This window comes from Pelobates fuscus, chromosome 10 (genome assembly GCF_036172605.1).
Source record: "Pelobates fuscus isolate aPelFus1 chromosome 10, aPelFus1.pri, whole genome shotgun sequence".
Lineage (NCBI taxonomy): Eukaryota > Metazoa > Chordata > Amphibia > Anura > Pelobatidae > Pelobates > Pelobates fuscus.
In genome coordinates, this window is record NC_086326.1 from 27,389,736 (window position 1) to 27,410,383 (window position 20,648).

General features: G+C 36.2%; 1 protein-coding gene across 1 annotated transcript in view; it reads right to left on the reverse strand.

Annotated features, from left to right (window-relative positions):
- Positions 1-1,622: 1,622 nt before the first annotated feature.
- Positions 1,623-20,648, reverse strand: part of KNDC1 (kinase non-catalytic C-lobe domain containing 1) — a 91,060-nt gene continuing 72,034 nt past the window's right edge. The window contains exons 20-30 of the mRNA XM_063434058.1: positions 19,871-20,076; positions 18,606-18,719; positions 17,865-18,018; positions 17,046-17,216; positions 15,767-15,979; positions 11,905-11,987; positions 9,826-9,976; positions 7,787-7,909; positions 7,623-7,682; positions 4,143-4,300; positions 1,623-2,708 (exon numbers count right to left, since the gene is read on the reverse strand). Coding sequence (XP_063290128.1) covers positions 2,477-2,708; positions 4,143-4,300; positions 7,623-7,682; positions 7,787-7,909; positions 9,826-9,976; positions 11,905-11,987; positions 15,767-15,979; positions 17,046-17,216; positions 17,865-18,018; positions 18,606-18,719; positions 19,871-20,076 — 1,665 coding nt within the window. The 3' untranslated portion in view covers positions 1,623-2,476. The remainder of the gene's footprint in view (positions 2,709-4,142; positions 4,301-7,622; positions 7,683-7,786; positions 7,910-9,825; positions 9,977-11,904; positions 11,988-15,766; positions 15,980-17,045; positions 17,217-17,864; positions 18,019-18,605; positions 18,720-19,870; positions 20,077-20,648) is intronic.

Consider the following 20,648-nt stretch of genomic DNA (forward strand, 5'->3'; position numbering starts at 1 on the left):
GATTTGAACAATCTGTGTTCCACCATCCGGTCACTCCTAAATAACTGACAATTAAGGTTCTCTTTTGTGTGTGTGGTTTTAAATCATGTTAAAAATAATGTAGGTAGTTTTCGTGCTATACAGGGTATAGTTGTACTATTTTTTATTTTTTTTTGTCATGTAAAGCCATGACTGACTACTGAAAATGCTCAGATCAGCCACAGTAATGCAAATTAATGTGATTTGCCCTTCAATTCTCCTTTTGTTGAAATTGTGCCAGTGAGTATAATCTGCTTGTGCTCGTGAGATACCAGTGAATCCCCACTAGCTTTACAACTGAAGAAAATTTTAGCAGCAAAATGGTATCTGCACATTCAAGGGAAAGGGTTATTTGCTAAATTCACCCAAACTCTGAATGGCAAAAATAGCTGATCCTGAATGTCTCAAACACAGCCATATTCATATTTGCCATTTGGATAGAATTCATAAAAAATGTAGAGTTTAGTAAAAAAGAAAAAAAAAAGCCTGTAAAGAAACTGCTTCTTTCCGAAGTCAACCATGCCAAGCTTGAGTTTGCTGACAGTCTGACAGAGGGATCACTTCATTTGCAGAGTAAAAATGATGACACTTAACTGATCATCTGCAGAGTTGGCAAGCCTATTTCACATAGAGTTTTGTTTGAATTTCAAATGTGACATGTAAACAGAGATCATGGGCCTTGATATACAAAATCAGAAATATGACCGCTCCTATTTTAACAGTATTGATTGTCATTAAAGGAAACTGTATTCACTGTTTTCTACTGGATAAACTCTTACAATGTTTAAAAACAAACACCTTAATATTTTTGAATAACTAACTGAACGTGGCAGGCTCCTTCCCAGCACACTGTTTTTTTTTTTTTAATTCCGATTCTAAGTGACGTCAGACTGTAATAGACTGCCATTCTGTGAATAGCTATTTATGATGGCACCTGCCAATCACTGAACTGTAAATGCTCAAAATCTTAGTGTTTGAAAAGAGCGGGAGGGTCAAGCTGCTCTGCTGGAGGTAGCTCATGAATTCTGAAACATTTAGCTTAAATGCCTTTTTTTTACAGTACTGTTTACTTCTATCCTGTTGTGTAAAGAGCTTAGTGATCAAGAAAAAAAATGCTACAATTTCCTTTAACAACTGGAGGGCATATAAAATATATAAAAGTACAACACACTGAACGTTGACTATATGCATACAAAAAGTAAATTTTTAGAATGTTCTGAATAAGTAGCTTAGAGAAAAATATGAATTAGTCATATTGATATAAAAAAGACCCTTAAACTCAGACATTCCAAATGAACACTTGGCGGACAGTCAGAATCAGAAAAGTTTACTCCTTTTTAAGAAAAATACCTTCTCATTCCTGCTTTCATAATGTTATATATCTTACACGTATCCTGCAGAGCTGGTTCTATAAAGATTCTTATAATAATGACACGTCTGCAGCTGTTGCAGATAGAGGTAATACTGTCCTGTTCTACAACAGAACATTCATTGTTCTGATTCTGATGAAAATTAAGCATTGTTTTACCTTGAATGGAATGTCAGCAATTCTAATGAGAAAGATGTATCGAATTTATGTCGGCATATTTCTTATTATTTTTTCTATCAACAAAGAAAATATGACGCCATTAGCTTTACAAAGAACCAAGTCACTTAGGAAAATAATCTGTTACTCAATAATGTAGTTTAGATGGGAGTGATTAAAATAAGTGTTTAAAGAAACAGTCTATAAATGAAAGTCAAAATCCTGCCTTAACCACCGTTAAGGTAAGATCTACAACTCCATTTTTAAAGGTTAAATAATCTCCTGTTGTCCTATTTTGATAAAGAGATGTGTGCAATCATTGGGCATGTGAGCACCTTATTGGTTCTTTTGACGTGACTATCACACTATAGTCAATACGAACTTATGGGATTGCCTTCAGGAGTTCGATTGCTAGAAAATGTGGAACTCCATCAGAACTAAACCTAAAGTTGGATGTAACTTGGAAATAGCAGATTCCAGCAGAATTTAAACTATCCATATACAAATCTTTTCTTTAGTAAATACTAACATTCCACCAAGTCAAACTGAATATTTCAATTATTTACTTTTTTAGGTCTTCATATCTCTCTTGTTTAAGAATTCTGATAATACAAATTTCAACCACTCTGATGAACTGGGTCTTATGTGAAGACATTTCCTAATAAATACTGTATCTAGTGACTCAAGCGTGCAAATCATTATTCTGCTACAACAAACCATTCACGATGGGTAAACATCAGAACGGCGACATGCCAGTTGCAGATTGCGCTACAAAGAAGCCAATAGCACTGATTCAGTGTCAAGTAATTTATATGCTAGTTCCGGTTTCATACATAATGCATATTTCTATATAATCCTTCCTCTCTTTGGTCATTTAGCTCGGTATGCTATTAGCCAAAAGATTTATTTTTTTTTATCCAGGTTTGCAAAAATTTACTGAAATGTTGCCTTCATTCTTCTTAGGGTGTCCTGTATCTTTCGGGAATGTTTTTCTGATGGCATGTGATGAAAATTGGTGTTATTGGAAGCTGCCAGAGCTGAAATGTCTGCATCACTAAAATGTGCAATTCGCTGTCTAAGGTAAAACTGAAGTTCTGGATCAGGAACAAAGGAGTACGGGATCTCTTGAAATGCATGAACCTGGCTGACAACCTTGGCAATATTCCTGTGGAATAAAAGAGCAAATGGAGAGCAATTACAACTTGAAACTTGGTAAACCTCTGGTCATTCATATTTACTAACCATTATCCTGCACCACCGGGGTATATCAGAACATTCTAGGGCAGCACACTGCATTATTTCCTAGGGTGGTAAAAATCCTTGCACTGGCCCAGCTCACACCGATACAGCAATACAATTATAAATCAGGTTCTGGCAATAGAAAATGATAACTATGTCTGATAACAAATGCCTATGATTACGAGTTTCAAGCCCTCATGTTCAAGCTAAAGCAGACCAGAAGTTGAATCACTCAATGATTTGTATAATGGATCTACAAGAAATTACTGCAGAAGTTTTGTTGCATCATAGACGTGTCTATAGCCATTTACAGAGGCATTTACAGAATAGGCCATATACAGAGGCATTTGTTATCATACATAGAGTTCTCGTTCTCTATTGAGAACCTGATTTTTAGTTGTATTGCAATATAGGTATGAGCTGGGCCAGTGTAAGGATTTTTACCACCCTAGGCAATAATGCAGTGTGCTGCCCCCTCTTAAATCTTCAGTCTCTTTTCCCAAGGATTCCATCTCTTTAGTTCCTCCCTCTATCAGTTTCCCTCAGTCTATTTCCAGTGATTATCTTTCTATACATTGAATATAGAATGATATGAATGAGACCCTGCCATCTACACATATCTGATAGCTGATACACAAAAACAAACTAACAAGCTGGTATAGCTAGCCTTTGTTTCATAGATAAACGTTTATTGCAACACAAACACCGCATAAGGGAGTTTTTAGTTCCTCTGCTGGTCACAGGACTAAAGCCTTCTGAGAAGTTTCTTGTATATTCACAGGCTTTACTGTCACAACCTGGAAAAGTTAAACGGTTACATTTTTTTTCTTTTCTTCAAGTAAAAGCAAACCGAATCACTATGTATGTATGTATGTATGTATGTATGTATGTATGTATGTATGTATGTATGTATTAATCACTTCCGCTATTTAAAACTTAGAAAGAAAAATATACTTTCTTTATTATTATAACTGTGGAAATTGATCTGACTTTAAGCTGGTATTGTTTAGTTTTCTAGGTTTTTACAAAAGTGAATTGCTGATGTGATACTGTCATCTGGTGCCAAGAAATCAATCATTTAACTAAAACTAAACGAGCAGCCTAACAATAATTGCACAAATCTGTCTGTGCAGTGGTGGAGGTCATTCACTGGAACAAACCTTTTCCACTTGTGATACACTGCAGGCAGCTCCTTCTCTCAGGGACGCTCAGTCCAGGATAAGAGATTTATAATGTTTGTCTTTCCTCTTGTATGATTTTAAAATGAAATGATGGGGAAGAATCAAATGTTGCTTTGGGCTCAAGCCTCATATTTTTGGAGCCTAGCAATGCCCCAGAAATGCACAAAATTTAAACTCACCTTAGTTTATTCCACTTGAAGGCCCCATTAGCCATAGTGAAGCCACCCGTCTCAAGCTGCTGAATGTGCATTGCTAACACATAAGCTGATGGAATTGTGGGTAATGTTCTAAATCTGTCTCCTTTCATCAAACACAAGCTGTCACTTTTTAGAAACACCTAGAAGATAAAGGAAAATCTATATACTCAACACATGCATGGAGCTAATGGTATATTTGCCACTACCTGACAGAGTACTCTGCATCATTCTGAGCTAAAAACTATATATATATTACAAAAGAAATCAAGTAAAGAAGGCGCTGTGAACACAATTATATAGTGAAAATAAACTTAAAAAAAAAAAAAAAAAAAACAGTATTCAAAAGGTAAGAAGCACCTTACCTTACGGCTCAAAAACACTCAATATAAAATTATATGGAAAAAAAGTGCGCTATGCCTTTTAGATACTTAAAAATATAAGTGCAAACCAATATAGTTAAAGTGCAATATCAAGTGCACTATAATAATGCAAATTATGCAATATTATCACAAAGACATTGTGGACTATCTAACCACTGTGCACTCTGTGGTATGAAAAAAAGAGCACTTACTCCTTTTGTAACTTGAGGAAAGGGACTAGGCAATATACCTTTCTAGATATGGGTAGTGCAGCTCAGAACATAACATTGGGAAAAGAAAAAAAAGGGGATATATAGTGTAATTCTGTAACAAAAGTATTATATGAAATACAAGAATCAGGCAACTCACAAGAGTGGAGCAGTGAAAGTCTGCTCTAACTTTGACAGCTTTGGTGTCCAATGTACAGGACCACGATGTAACAAGCAGGACGATGTGATAAGATGTAACAGGCAGGACAGCAACTGGATGCAAGTTCTACAGCAATAAAAACAAACTCTCTACTTAGTGGAATGCTGATGGTGCTATTCCTCAGACCCTCTGACACGTACTGACGTTGTGTTGCATGACGACACGTTTTGCCTGGGCGGCTTCCTCAGATCACGTTTGGGTTTGCCGTCCATCTGAATTTAGATTGACCTCCATGGGTGTGATAACTTAGAATCACTAAATGGTCCGAGCATTTTTTCTTATTTGCATAAGGACTTATAACAAGTTTTATGCTAGGACCACTCAGTATGTGATTCTAAGTTATATCACCCATGGCGGTCAATCCAAATTCAGATGGACGGCAAACCCAAGACGTGATCTGAGGAAGCCGTTCAGTCGGAACGCATCATCACGCAACACAAAGTCAGTACGTGTCATACGAAATTCAAACTCCTGGAAGTGTATCAACTACCCGAGGACCGCAAGTGCTAGCCGCATGTCAGAGGGTCTGAGGAAAAACACCATCAGCATTCCACTAAGGAGAGAGTTCGTTTTTATTGCTGTTTATGTTACAAATACAGGACTTGTATCTAGTTGCCGTCTTGCCTGTTTATCTTATCACATCGTCCTGCTTGTTACAGCGTGGTCCTGCACATAGGACACCAAAGTTAGAGCAGACTTTCACTGCTCCACTCTTGTGAGTTCCCAGATTCTTTTATTTCATATAATACTTTTGTTACAGATTTACACTATGTCCTCTTTTTTCTTTTCCCAATTTTATGTTCTGAGCTGCACTACCCATATCTGGAAAGGTATATTGCCTAGTCCCTTTCCTTAAGTTACAAAGGAGTAAGTGCTCTTTTTTTCTTACCACAGAGTGCACAATGGTTGGATAGTCCACAATGTCTTTGTGATAATATTACACTATTTTATAGTACCTTTATATAGTGCACTTGATATTGCACTTTCACTATATGCACACACACATATATATATATATATATATATATATACACACAGAAGTATATATTTTAAGTATCTAAAAGGCATAGCACACTTTTATCTATCTATATCTCTATATATCTCTATATATATATATATATATCTATATATAGCTATATATATATATAAAAATTCCATAGATTTGCTGCTGAAGAACTGCAACAATGGGCTTCTTCTTTTTGTTACTAGGAAGAGCATCATGGCATATAGTGCGTAACAAAAAGGACATGCCCTCGAAAATTACTCTCAATTACATTGACTAAATAGTGTCCAACAGTGACTATGCCTAAAATAAATGGATTTCCCCATAAAAAATACTTTCTACAGGTACCCTAAACTTCTTGTGTTTTGACTTTTAATACAACATTAAAAAGAGAGGCTGAAATTGAAGAAAATAGCATTAATAACTCAAGGCATTATATGAGCTGCCATGTCTCAACAAGTGCCTTTTAGATTATATAAATGAGACATTTAGAAAACAAAAACAATATTGTTTTACCTTCCTCTTCATCATATCACACTCCCCCTTCAGGGAAAATCAGGGGCAAGCATTTTAATCATAAATACAGAACCAAAACACACAAAGGGAATAATTCTATACCTTGTACTGTATTTTGTAAAGTGGCATTGTAGGCACTATAATGATTTAATCTCATTGAATTATTTATAGTGCTTGGAGTGCCTTGCACTTTCAGTGTTAAGCCACTAAATGAGGTTCCCTGGTCACTGGAGCAGTGGCTAAGGCACAAAATGACATACTTCCTTGTAGCCATACCGATTCATAACCGCAATGGCACTGTGATAGGCTGAATAAGGTCAGTAGACACTAGCAGCCCCCTCAGTAGCCCGAGCATCACATAGGCTGTTGGGGACTCTTGCATAGAATTAAAACCGTAAAAATGTTTAATGCTGAATAGAAGGACAGCACTAGGGGACTCCAGACGCTATAGCCACTTCAATGAGATGAAGCGGTTATGGTGCCTACAGTGTCCCTTTAAGTACTTTCCTTTGAGAGAAACTTGTTACATTTAAAGGGACACTATAGTCACCAAAACAATGTTAGCTTAATGAAGCAGTTTTGCTGTATAGAGAATGCCCTCACAGTCTCACTGCTCAATTATCTGCCATTTAGGAGTTAAATTGCTTTGTTCATGCAGCTCTAGTCACACCTCCCTGCATGTGACTTGCACAGCCTTCCTAAACACTTTCTGTAAAGAGACAGCTAATGTTTATACTTCCTATATTGCAAATTCTGTTTAATTTAGAATGCCATATCTCCTGCACTGTTAATAAGACTGCTAGACCCTACAGGAGCCTCATGCGTTTAATTTACAGAGCAGGAGATAAACGTTTCAAGTAAGTTAAAATGTGATTGAAAATGAAACCATTTTGTTTTCATGCAAACTGTCTCAGACATAGCCAGGTGAAGGCTAGGGCTGCATAAACAAAAACAAAGTGATTTAACTCCTAAATGGCAGATAAATGAGCAGTGAGACTTCAGAGACATGATCTATACACACAAACCGCTTCACTAACTAAAGTTGTTTTGGTGACTCTAGTGTCCCTTCATTCAACATGCTTAGCTTAGAATGCACATAATACAATCACTTTTAGTTGAAAAACAGATGTAAACAGTTTTTATTTTTCTTTTTACCTCTACAGCTTTGAGTTCTTCGAGAATTTCGCACACCTTAGAAGGTAAACTCTTCCATGCCTTTAAAAAAACCAGACATTTATAATTTGTGGGCATTTTCAAATACTTAAACAAAACACACAAACAAAATTCCACCACCTGATTATTGAAAGCGTAATACTCACTGGAAGCTGTCGCACAATAAGGTTTTCCAGCCCGACCAATATCTGAACAGCACTTGCGAAATCTCGTTGTTCATAGCACAGTTTTGCAACAAGAAGAAACTTTGTCAGTACGCTTGCCTGCAACTAAAGTGGATGAAAAATGTAATGTAGACCTTGAGATTATAAGGTACATTTTAATCAACCAATATAAAAAAACAGTAACAGTTACAAATTATTTGTAGGTGGTGACAAGTATGAAGATATACATAGCTTGGTGTAGGATTCTTGATTGATTTAAATAAAGCCACCCTTGGCACTGAGTTTTCTAAACTACATTACCCACAATGCTTAGCAAACTTAAAGTAACAATCAGCTTAAAAACATCTTTGATGCCAAATTAAGTTTTTTCTCTAGTAAGACTGTAGATAGAGACTACAATCAACAACAAAAAACTCTGGAACTGGGTGCGGCCACACTCCCAACAGTAGTCAACTGAAAGGAAGGACCAGGCACTCCAAGTTCCATATAACTGGTGATTACAAACAGCAGCCATCTCAGGCCTTGTGTCAAGTTTAGCCTTCATTGTCTTGCAAATTACCAAAATCCTATACTATCTTTTAAGGAACATTATAGTATTAAGAATAAAAAGCTACCCCACTAATGCGCATGCCACGCCTGCATTAGCCCTTTCCCTTAGAAAAGCATTGAGTCAATGCATCCTACTGGGGGTTTGAGGACGCTGGATGTCCAGCATTGTTTCACGGAGTGAAACAGCAGGAAGTGCCTCTAGTGACTGTGTAATAGACAGCCACTAGAGGCAATTTTAACCCTGCAATATAAACATTGCTCTTTCTCTGAACGAGATGAAATGGTCTGGGTGACTATAGTGTTCTTTTTAGTAACTTCCTTGATTACAGTAAAAAAAGCTTTCTGGCCATCCACTCAACATCTCTGGAGGGTTTTAAAACTGGTGTATTAAATCTTTAGAGGATTTGTGTTATGTCTCCACTATGTCTGAAATATAAAGCAGTTTTCTTTATTAATGTAATGTTGTGGGTGCTAGTTTGTGATATTAACATTGCTCCTCAGTGCTTCTTCATAAAGCTAAGGATATGGAAGTGGAGAAGAGCAGTTAGTCTGGGGCTGGTAAAACTGTGGTTACTTGCATTGGAGAAGTTGACACTACTAAGATTCACACACATTTATTCATTAAAATGAGAATTGTCAGAAGTTAAAACTGCATTTCATATTTATAGCCAAAGTAGCAGAGCTGGAGACATTTTCTAAGTCAACTAAGCTTCTAGTTAGAGCCTTAAATTTACTTTTAAATCCTGACAATTCGCACTTAGTGAATAAGCTTTAAAGTACATAGTTACATAGGCTTAAAAATAACTTGCGTCCATTAAAGGAACACTATAGGGCCAAGAACACAAACGTGTATTCCTGACCCTATAGTGTTAAACTATTGTCACCCCTTGTCACCCATAAAGCTAGTAAAAGTTCCAGTGCAGTGAGGGCTTCCGGTGCTGGCTTCGCCTCCGATCCGCCTCCTTGGTTGACACCATCAGAATTGATTATCTCAGCCAATCACAATTCTTTCCCATAGCAAAGCATTGGTTGAATTAGTAAATTCTGCTGATCTCAGGCAAGGAGGTGGGCTGAGGGTGGAGCAAAATACCACCCTGGCCAATTACCATCTCCTCATTGAGATGCATTAAATCAAAGTTCAGCGCTGCATCGTGTTTATGGTCAGTCCCTGCAGGCTTTATGACAAAGTCTGCAGGGACTGATTATACTCACCAGAACAACTACAATAAGCTGTATTTGTTCCGGTGACTATAAAGCTCAGACTCTTACCCATTTGTTTCTGCTGTTGATCCAAAAGAAGGAAAAAACCCAATTTTGGAACAAACTAGAAAAAAATCCTTCTTTACCCCAATGGCAGCTTGATCTCTCCTTGGAGAAGCTTTGTGTTTTACACAACAGAAAAAGCATATAAAATATCAGCCTTTTTGAGAGAAGTTTGAAATGTCTTTCACACATTACTACACAATTCTCACCTTAGAAGTAGCACTGGTCACAATCTCAGCAGCAACCCAGGAGCTGACATTATCTGCAAACCGTAGCAGCTGTAATAGATATTTATCTTGAGTGCAGTTTGGCATAAAGAGGCTGCAGACTTCAGCAGGAAGAGTCTCCGCAAAAAAGGCCCTGAAAACACAAATTCAGAGATGGTTATTTTTGCAATCTTGTGTTCTAGGGTTTTTGTTTGTTTTGTAAGCAGAGTTTGTGGTGCTCACGTTACTCTAGTGTGTGTACAGGATGATTTGCAGCCTTTATTAAACAAGTAAATACACAGCGAAACTGGATAAACTGTGTCTAACTGGTGCTGCAACAGTATTATGATCTTCTAGGTCTGACCGCTATATTTCCCAGGCGTCTTGCAATGCGTGTGACAGAGTTGCACATGGCATTCATTTCTCCTTTTGGCATTTACTGTACTAAAAGCATTCAGGATACAATACAGCATTTAAAACCTGATATTTACTAACAGGCCTCACACTGGCTATGTCATGCTCATCTGGACAGCAGAGTTATGACAGCCCGCCCACCTTCCACCTGACTCACAGGCTAGTGTAACAGTCATGATGGGAGGTCGCTTGTCTCTCAGAGACCAGAGCAGTAAAACTGCAGGAAACCTTCACAGGAAGTAACATCAATTATCACTGTGGCCAATAAAGATTACTCATAGCCAAATGCACAGCGATGGATGACTAAACACGAAGTTCTGCAGCAGCTAAGGTAGATAAATATTTGTCTTCAATATACTGGACGTTCCAATCAATCACCTCCCCCCAGTTACACTTATCAAAACATTGGCCACTGAAGTAAAGTCATCCATCTTTTGTAGTGAAATTTGTCACCTAAGCGGAGACAGATACGTACGGCAATCATGACACAGTTAGTGTCCATATATAGATATATTGCAAAGATGATTGTAGGAACCGCATTTAATCTCAGCAGCCACCGGTGCTCCGGAATAGGACCAGCAATCCCAACACGTTAAGGCAACAAAGAAATTCCCAGGCACTCAGAGTGTTAAAGCCGCAGGCAGATTTAATGAAACCAAAAAAAGGCAGCAATATTCCGACCTTCTAAGAGGTCTTTTTCAAGCATATATAGATATAAACCCAGATAACTATTAATTGTGTGACAAAGGGTTACGTCAACACAAAAAAAATAATATTGATCATAATAAAAAAAACAAAAACAAAAAAATAAAATAAAATTCACCACAATCCATCCTGCATCCTGATCCTGGAGAGAGGGATGGATGCCAGGAGGGTGGGCTGAGGGGAGGACATGGGTGGTGCCATTGGCTGTTAGTGGCTTCATGCTGTGCGTACTGGCGTTAGACAACAAACATGCAAATAATTAATTTAGCCACTTGTAATTGGACACGTTTGTTCCGGGCTGGCTAATGCCACTAGAGGTGGAGTAACATGTCTGGCAGCAGAAGAGATAAATCTATTTTTTACCTGAAATGGTCATGGTGCTTGGAGTAACCCAAAAACACAATCCAGATTGCGCGCAAATTCACCTACTGGAATACTATCATACAGGGATTGTGAATCCAATATTCATACATTTTACATGACAATTCCACAATGGTTTCAAAATTATTACTATATGGATATATGAACATGTCAGAGAATATCTCTCTCATCGTGGTAAATTATTTGTATCCAAAGACCTAGTCACAAAAGTGCACCATTTGTATGATCATTGTATTATGCTAGAATTGTATGCCATCCTGTATCTGATCTCATCTTTACTTTATGAAAACTCGCCAGGTAAAATTTAAAAAAATGCTTCAAACATTGTATGTAAAGTCACAATTATGTATATTTTTGGGGGGGAGGTAGGGGGGCAAGAAACCCATTCAGATAAATACACATTTATATAGAACAAATTGATTACGATCAAATGGATAATGCTTTTAAAAAAATAAACTATTTATTTATTTACACATATGTTCGAAAAGCAAAGTAATCGCCATAAAATCCAGAATGTTCGAATAATAGAACTTCACAGCATAAATACGGTAAACCCCTATTGCATGGCTTCGAAAAACTTACTTTGGGACATTGGTGGATTTATCTTTAACTCCCAGTGCTCTCGAATTCAGGAAGTGGACAGGATGACATTTCTGGAACATTTCCTAATAATCAAAGGGAAATAAAATATGGCGAATTAATGGGGACACTAACACTTAACATGGCGGGGCTTGTAAAGCAGTGTAGTGGCAGGGGAATTATTGTTGGGAATTCAAAGTTCCCAATAAAAAAAATAAAAATAAAATATATTTTTAAAAGTTTTTTTTTTTTTTTTATAGCAGTCCTGTATAAAATGGATTAAGCAGTCCGTATTACATAAAATGTATACAAAAATAGGTCATTTTTCTACAACCACTGGATTGGAACTATTTTTCAATTTACGGTTTCTATTTTATTGTTTCATACCCTTTTTTTGCATCACAACTTAAGAATTTAATGGGTACATTTGCCATAGAAAGATGAAGATTGTTCAAAACTGAAAACATTTTTCTTTTTTTTTTATTTTAGGTGCAAACTGGGATTTCCACTGGCATTGTACTAAACGCGGTACAGACTTTGTTGTGGAAAGACATGGCATTAACATGGCACTATACATCTTTTGGGGGGGTGGGAATATCAAAATATTCTTAAGAGCCAGGGGATAGGAATAACAGCTTGCACGTTCTTTAACCAGGGCTGAAAAGTTAAAGTAATATGCTACTAGCCATATTTTAAAGCTTAGTCACCACTTCAAGCTATAGTATATTTGCCAGGGCTAAATTTTCACTCACCAACGGCTAGTGGCAAGTGGAAGTTTTAAACCTTGCTTAACCCCTTAAGGACCAAACTTCTGGAATAAAAGGGAATCATGACATGTCATGCATGTCATGTGTCCTTAAGGGGTTCAACTGTATTTTCCAGTACCACGGCAATCTTAGATATACCCTAGTCAGGGCTCCAAATTTTCCACAACCACTAGCCAGCAAGTGAAAATTTTGCCCTTGAGACTAGAAATTCAACTTGGTGGGTACTGGTGAGTTTGTCATGGATCCTTTTTACAGCCTGGATCACAGGACATGGTATTCAGAGCCCTGTCTTAGTTATAAGTTTGTTGTCTAGAGAGTCACAGGATGGTGATAGCTCCCTGAGAATATTTTTCCAACACCATTTGTTTTTTTCAGCTGTTTCTAGACACAAGGCATTATAGTCTAATTAAAAACAAAACAAAACTATAAATGTTAATAAACACAAAATGTTTACAAACTGTATTTTCTGAACATTTTCAAGGAAATTGCAAGGTTGTAGATCTAGATTGGGGGAGATGTTGCCCAATGTAGCAACGTTACATATAAAAAAAATATTTAATATGTAAAATAAGAGTAGTGATGCAATTGTCTGAGTTTTACTGCAACTGCATATGTGAAGCAGAAAATTTCCCACGAGACATTAAGATAGTGTTTAGCTCCCTCCAGTGGCATAGACTTGCAAATATATTTTAAAGCATGGTTCATGGTTAAACTTTTATTTTCACTGGTCCTCCTGATCTGCTAACATCAGACTAATCTGATCTATATAACAATTTTCTGGCATATCAATTTATCCAGTAGAACAGATGAACCTTCGAAAAGTAGCAATAATTAGTATAAAAAAAACAAACAAAAAACATTTTTTAAACTGCATACTTCAGAGATGCAAGTGGTAAATATAAGGCATCAAAACGAACAGAAACATTTTACTAACAGACATTAATAAACGAGACAACACAACTTGCTCTGACTTTATTCCACTATGTATTCGTTAGACAGCAATAGGTTCACTTGTGTAGTACCAAAGCCAGTCAGTTTCTAGATGGGTCTACCTATACAACTGGTCAGCAGTCTGGAGTTATAGGTTACCATTATATATGTAAAACTTGTGGGCGGTACTAACCTAGGACATACTATAATTATACAACCTGTAGAAAATGTACATAGTCATGTGTAAATGTTATCAGTTTACCCAAATCAGTCCTGAGGTATGCATTTTTAAACCAAGGAACAAATAAGCAACACAGTTTCAATTGTCAAATGCTAATACAGTCACATTTTATTTTTATTTTTCTCAAACTAAACAAGATTCTAGTTAAAGATATACTGAGGATTAGATTTGTGAAGCAATCGTAGAGATTTAATCTAAGGATTAGCCATCCAACATAGTAAACCAAACACTTCACATATAGTGACCTCGACGAATATTGGCAGCCTTGGTAAATATAAGCAAAAAAGGTTCACATTTTAATTTAACTTAAAAAAAATAAAAATAAATAAACTTATTGTTAAATATATGTATGGCACAATTATTGGCACCCCTATGAATTCATATGAGAAAAATATATTTGACATTTTACATTTCCTTAGTACAGCTGGGTGACTAGGAAAAGGAAATTGTTCACCCAGGACTTCCTGTGAAAAGGATAGTTTGAGTGGCAAAAAAATACCCAAGGATCATAGCTGAAAAATTGCTGAAGTTCGTTGCGTCTTGGGTTCAGAGAGTCTCCAAAACTACAATCCAATGTCACCTACACCACTACAAGTCGCTTGGAAGGGTTTCAAGAGAAAATGCCTCTACTCTCATCAAAAAGTTTGCCAGACACTACTGAATCTTCAAATGAGATCAGGTTCTATGGCCAGATGAAACCAAAATAGATCTTTTGGAAATAAACACCAGAGGTGGAGTTAGCACACAGAGAGAGGTAACCAGATGGAAAAATACCGCATAACCATGGTTACATATGGTGATGGCTCTCTAATGTTTTGGGGCTGTTTTTCCACCAGAGGACCTGTACATTTTTTTTTATTTTTTTTTTAAATACAATCCTGTGTTGTGTATGCAATTGTTTGATATCCATGACAGCAGAGTAAAAACAACAAAATATCAAAAGGTAAAAAAAAGAAAATTTGAAGTCTACTTTGCTCATATTTACCAAGTGTTCCAATATTAGTGTTTGGCAAAACATATAACGCACATCCAAAGAATGACATGTCTGAATATTTAGTAATTACTTTTTTTGTTAGCTTGTTAATGTTACTTTTGGGTTTATTCACTAAACAGCATATTGCAGAGTGTTGGTCAAACCTGACTTTTCATTTAATAAAATAATATTACTTTTTATATTCTGTCTATATAACTTTTTTTTTATCAAATGTTTTTACTACCTTCCAGGACTTTAGTCCTCCTCCTTTGTGTTTTTTTTTTTTTTTTTTTAAATAAACCATATTGGAGCTTAGACACTAACCAGTTAAGTGAAAAGTGAATTATAAAAATGCTTGGCCCAAATACCGAATAAAAAAAACAAAAAAAACTAGACTATACTAAACTTGAATGTTTGTTTTACTGATACTCTTAGTGAATAATCCCTTATATGACTTAAATGTTGTCTGATTCAGTTATCCATAACATTACATGGCAAGGAATTCTAACAGTCACCTGGACAGGAAGTTTAATACTCTTAACAAAATGATCACTTGAAAAATTAGACACATTCAAAAGATAGAAAATATATAATGGGGCAAACATTTTAGTAAAAATTTGACATGCTTCTGCATAATTGCTGAAGTCAATCCAGTTGCCATTCATTGGCGTCAGATGAGTGGTCTCAGCCAAGGAATGGCACACTGCGGGAAAAAAAAAAAAAAAAAAAAGTGCACAGAATTGACATTAGCCAGACTGGAATTCTGGTTCCATGCTGGCTGAAGACACCCATGACACTGCTGGAGTTACACCTCCGGTAGCCAAGTGGTTAGATTCGGTATGTGCAGCGTTTCAAAGCGAAAATAGATTCCAGGCACCACGGCCACTTCAAATATCATGGTACTTGGAGTAGCCCTTTAAGTAAATTATTATGATTCATTAAGTTAATTCTTACTTCTTGAAGTATTGTCAGTTGTGATGCAATCTGCCCAACACTGCACTCATATATGGAATACATTCCATTTTCATCTCCTTTCATATAAGACGGTGAATAATCCTCCACAATGCTTGGATAACATGGACGAGGTAAAGCAGATGCTAATGAGTAATGCTTATCCTTATTAAACACATTGGATCCATTTCCCTTGGACAGTTTCCAGTTAAAGCTCTGTAACACAAGAGTTAACGGTAAACAGGTAGTTCTCATATTTTTAAAAATTCCCAAATATGAAGCAACCCCATATACTTAGATGTATGGTTTTTTTAAGGTGCTGTCTTTGTAATTCAGCCGTAAAATTTAAGGATACATTACATTTCCAGTATTCTTGATTTGGCACAAAAAACACTGTAAAAGCGGGTTAGACTGGCATTGTTATGTTAATGTGATACCGAAGAACTATCAATCTGAGTAGTTAATAAAAAAATAAATAAATACATAAACAGATTTTTTTTACTTGAGGTCAGACTGACAGATGCATTTGCTCTATGTCCCAAAATTCCAGATCGGGGATTTGCTCAAATGGATTTTGGAATAGCATTAGTGAACATAATTTTATTTTACATCTAATGCGAGAACACTATAACTATAACTATATATATATATATATATATATATATATATATATATATATATATATATATATATATATATATATATATAAAAAAATACAAGTAGTGTTGCACTCACTGTGGTTAAATATTCACTGCCGGGTGCTTGTCTGGCAAAAATATAAAGGAAAAGTAGATAGCACTCCACGGACTCGCTTTGTTTAAATATAAAATTTAACTTTTAATGCTCCAAGTTAAAAAATCGACGTTTCAGTCTGACCAATCCTTGTCCTGATGAAAGTCTGAATGGTCAGACTGAAACGTCGATTTTTTAACTTGGAGCATTAAAAGTTAAATTTTATATTTAAACAAAGCGAGTCCGTGGAGTGCTATCTACTTTTCCTTTATATATATATATATATATATATATATATATATATATATATATATATATATATATATATATATATACATACATATATATACACACACACACACACACACACACACACCTAATGCGAGTGTTCTCACATTAGATGTATGTATATAAAAATGTATATATATATACACACACACACACACACACACACACACACACACCTACATACATGTATCATGTATGTACTGTTATGAGGTACTGGTCACACTGACTTATTAAGATACTAAAATACCAACATCACTCTTACCTTTCTGGATATGTTATCATCGGACAACTTTGTACACAAGGAGTGTAGAGATTTGGTATCTTCCTTTTTATCACCAGAATTAAAACTTGGAGAGGAAAATGTATATTTTCGATTGGAAATTTCTTGCAGCAAAGACAATAGGTAATCACCATATTCATCTTGTGGAAGAACCTGAAAAGAGATTTATTGAGGAACTTCTGAAATAGTAACAGGCACTAAAATCATTGGAATTTGTAATGTTAGACATGTGGGAAAAGCACCAAGAGAAAACAGTCCATGCACAAGCTAGCATTAGAGTAGTATTTGGAACCTACTGTTTATGAACAGGCTCCATATGTTTTAATGTGGCACAGTCACATCAATGTAGAGACTACCTTGTCTTATGTAAGTAATGAATTTTAGCAAAAAAAACGTGACAAAGAACAGACCTTCAAATATTTCTTCTACTTCACATTTTGCCATTTCCCAGAGAGGTTACACAAGTTAAATACTGGAAGATCTTGTAATTTCACAAAATCATCCACACCACTAGAGCAGGTCCTGGAAGATGATCCCCGCCAGGAGCTGAAGACTAGGCCAAACTAGAAGATGGCAGTGCGTTAAGATGAGTATATCTGCTGTCCCCCAGGAGCCATCATGTAAGTAGACATGTCTGTTGTTGGGTAGTTGGGTACATAGCTCAGTCATGCTCCAGTTTGTCACAAATGTGACCGGTTTACACAATTTCAAATAAATACCATTCTAGACTTCTCTGTACCATTGCCCTATATTTATTTTATATCCCATTAAGAAGTTTGCATTGCTATTCTAGAACAATACCTGGGAATTGGATAAATGTTCAAGCTTGTCCAGAAGATCAGGATCTGAGATAAAATCTATATGCCAACAGTCTTCAATCCAGGTCTGTAGCAGAACAAGAGAACGATGGTAGACCTTTTGCTTTTCTTCTAGTGGTGAGGGATCTTTCCCCTCCCTACAAACAGAGACCATTTCTTTAGTCACAGCAAATGTAGCAATAATTGTATCTATGCTGTATCAGATAACATTACACAGAATTAAAAAAAAATATCATCTTCTTTTTTTACTTTGATTAGTGACTAGTACAAACTTCCCACAATTCCTCCTTCCCAAATACGAAGTTATTGAATCCTTATTCATTATTTTTTAATATCTCTACATGAACCTTAATTCAATTTATTTTTTGTGGCATTAGTATCAGTCAGCTCTTACACAACTCAATGAAGCCCCCTAGTGGAGACTAGGGACTGACCTTCCCAAATCTACCTTGGCTATCGAATATTTATGATCATGCAAGGCAGTTTAAAGATTTGCCAGGTATCATGGGGTTACATAGTCACCGTGGCAAACTTATGCTGTGCTTTACCACATTTTGTAACTGAATAAACAACTTTATATACATTTTAATGTTAGTTTAAAATGGAGTATTGGCATCAAAGAAGCACAGTTTCTCTGCTGTGTTATTTGTTTTGCTTTTGTTTGCTGATACTCTTATACATGGCCAACCACACTTTGTTTTTCAAATATGAACCAATTCATTACCTGAGGAAGTGGTTATCGATTTGCTCTATAAAAAATTGGAGAAGATCTTCTTGAGAACAGAAATATCGGAAGGTGTAGAGGAAATGCTGAACATACCCATCGTGGAAAGCATTGCTGCAAGAAAAAATAAAAAAATATAAAGAATCAATGGAAAACCATATTAATTCGTAAACGTATTTCTGAGGATTCATAATATTAATAAGTACTGGCTGTTTACACGGTAAAAGATAGTGATCCACAAGATCAAGGTATGAACCCTGTAATTCTAACGCACCAACACAAAGGAAGTAGTGGCCAGGGAACCTCTTTGATAAATGTCAAACCCAAGCTGCTGTGGCCTACGTTTGGTTAGATCAGGCTTCCCAAAACTCCAGCCCTTCAGATGTTGCTGAACTACAACTCCCATGATTCTCAGGTAATATACAAGACAAAACAGTCTTGTCTTGTATATTACCTTTGTTCATAGGGCTTAGAGGGAACCCTATTTTTAGGTTGCTGCCTCCTACTTTACCTATTTATAGGATTGGTCTATTTTAGCGCTGTTTCTTTCTTTTGTACATTCCCATGATTCCCAGCCTATTTCATTCATAGAATCATGGGAGTTGAAGTTCAGAAACATCTGGAGGGCCGGAGTTTGGGAAAGCCTGGGTTATATGGACCCAAGTTAAGGGACTAAAACAATAGTGATTACTGGTGGCAATTTCTTGAACATTGTGTGCTTTATTCGTGGTTTTTTTTTTAGAAATAGGACAGGGAATAGATTAGAGGAAGTAGATGTAACTTGAGGGATATAGCTGAATGGAGAATGATGTGATGAATATAGCTGCAGTATGACGTGGAGGGATAAGGCAGAAATGAACAGGTGAATGTAGGATTTGGTGGAGAGAGGATGGGTCAAATGAAATGGCATTTGTGGATAAATTGGGAGAATATGGCTATAAGTTGGGGGAACGCAATAAGGGGTACAGGGATATTACATTCTGTGGGGCAGGCAATGGTAGAAGAGTGATGTAAGAGATGGGGACGTATGTGAAGTGGGGGGATTGTTGGCATTTCTACAGAAGACATTTTTTTTTGGTGAGTCAGGGCACAGGCAGCATTTTGTATTTGGATTTAGACAGCAGAGTGTCATAGTTGGTATTTGGTTTTAGACAGTTACAGTTATTTGTACTTGCTAGACAGAAAGTTAGTACGTGGGTAATTTGGTTGGAATAATTTTTCCTAGCGGTGCTGAAGAAACATTACTGCAGTGAAACTGAACATACCAGGAGTAGAGATGCACCATCAGTCCAAGTGAGGTACCAGACTGTAAACTTTTTGATGTGTTGTTGTGACTCGTTTTCCCTCTTTGATTATAAATCAGCATAAAGGTGGTATCTTCATCAGGACCCCGGTCTTTTTCTTGGCTTGAACATTTTGCGACTGTAGGAAGCACATGCGGTTCAACTCCCCACTGTTCTGCATAAGACACCTGCAAGCAGAAATAAGAAAATATAAAAAATAAGCTATAGGTTGTTTATAGAAATAATACTGACAATTCCATACAGGTGAAAATGGTATATTTTAAATGTAATGTAATGTAATAATAAAAATGCAAATATGATGTATAGCTACTCATGTACACATTTATTAGATTGGTGAATAAAACATCACCAGTGAATGACCATCACAGCCACTGATGAAATCTGAGCAGGCATATATACTTCTGATACACAATGGTAATTCCCCCTTAAAACAGTCCAAGATTTCATTATCTATGTCAATTTTAAGCTTGTAGGTTATAGTTTTAAGCAACAGAGGAAAAGATGGAACAAGAGATTATGGAGAAATCAAAAATGCACACATAACTCTAAAGTCTATAATACATAAACAGGAAAAAAACAAACATTTTAAAGCCTTATGCTGGAGAAATACAAAGAGGAAAGTGTTGTAATGTAAATCGTTATCTGTATAATGAATAGAATAAAAAAAGATGGGAACTTTAACCTCTAGAGTGTACCTTTATTTATATACTATATAAATACAAGCCGTCAAAAGAATACC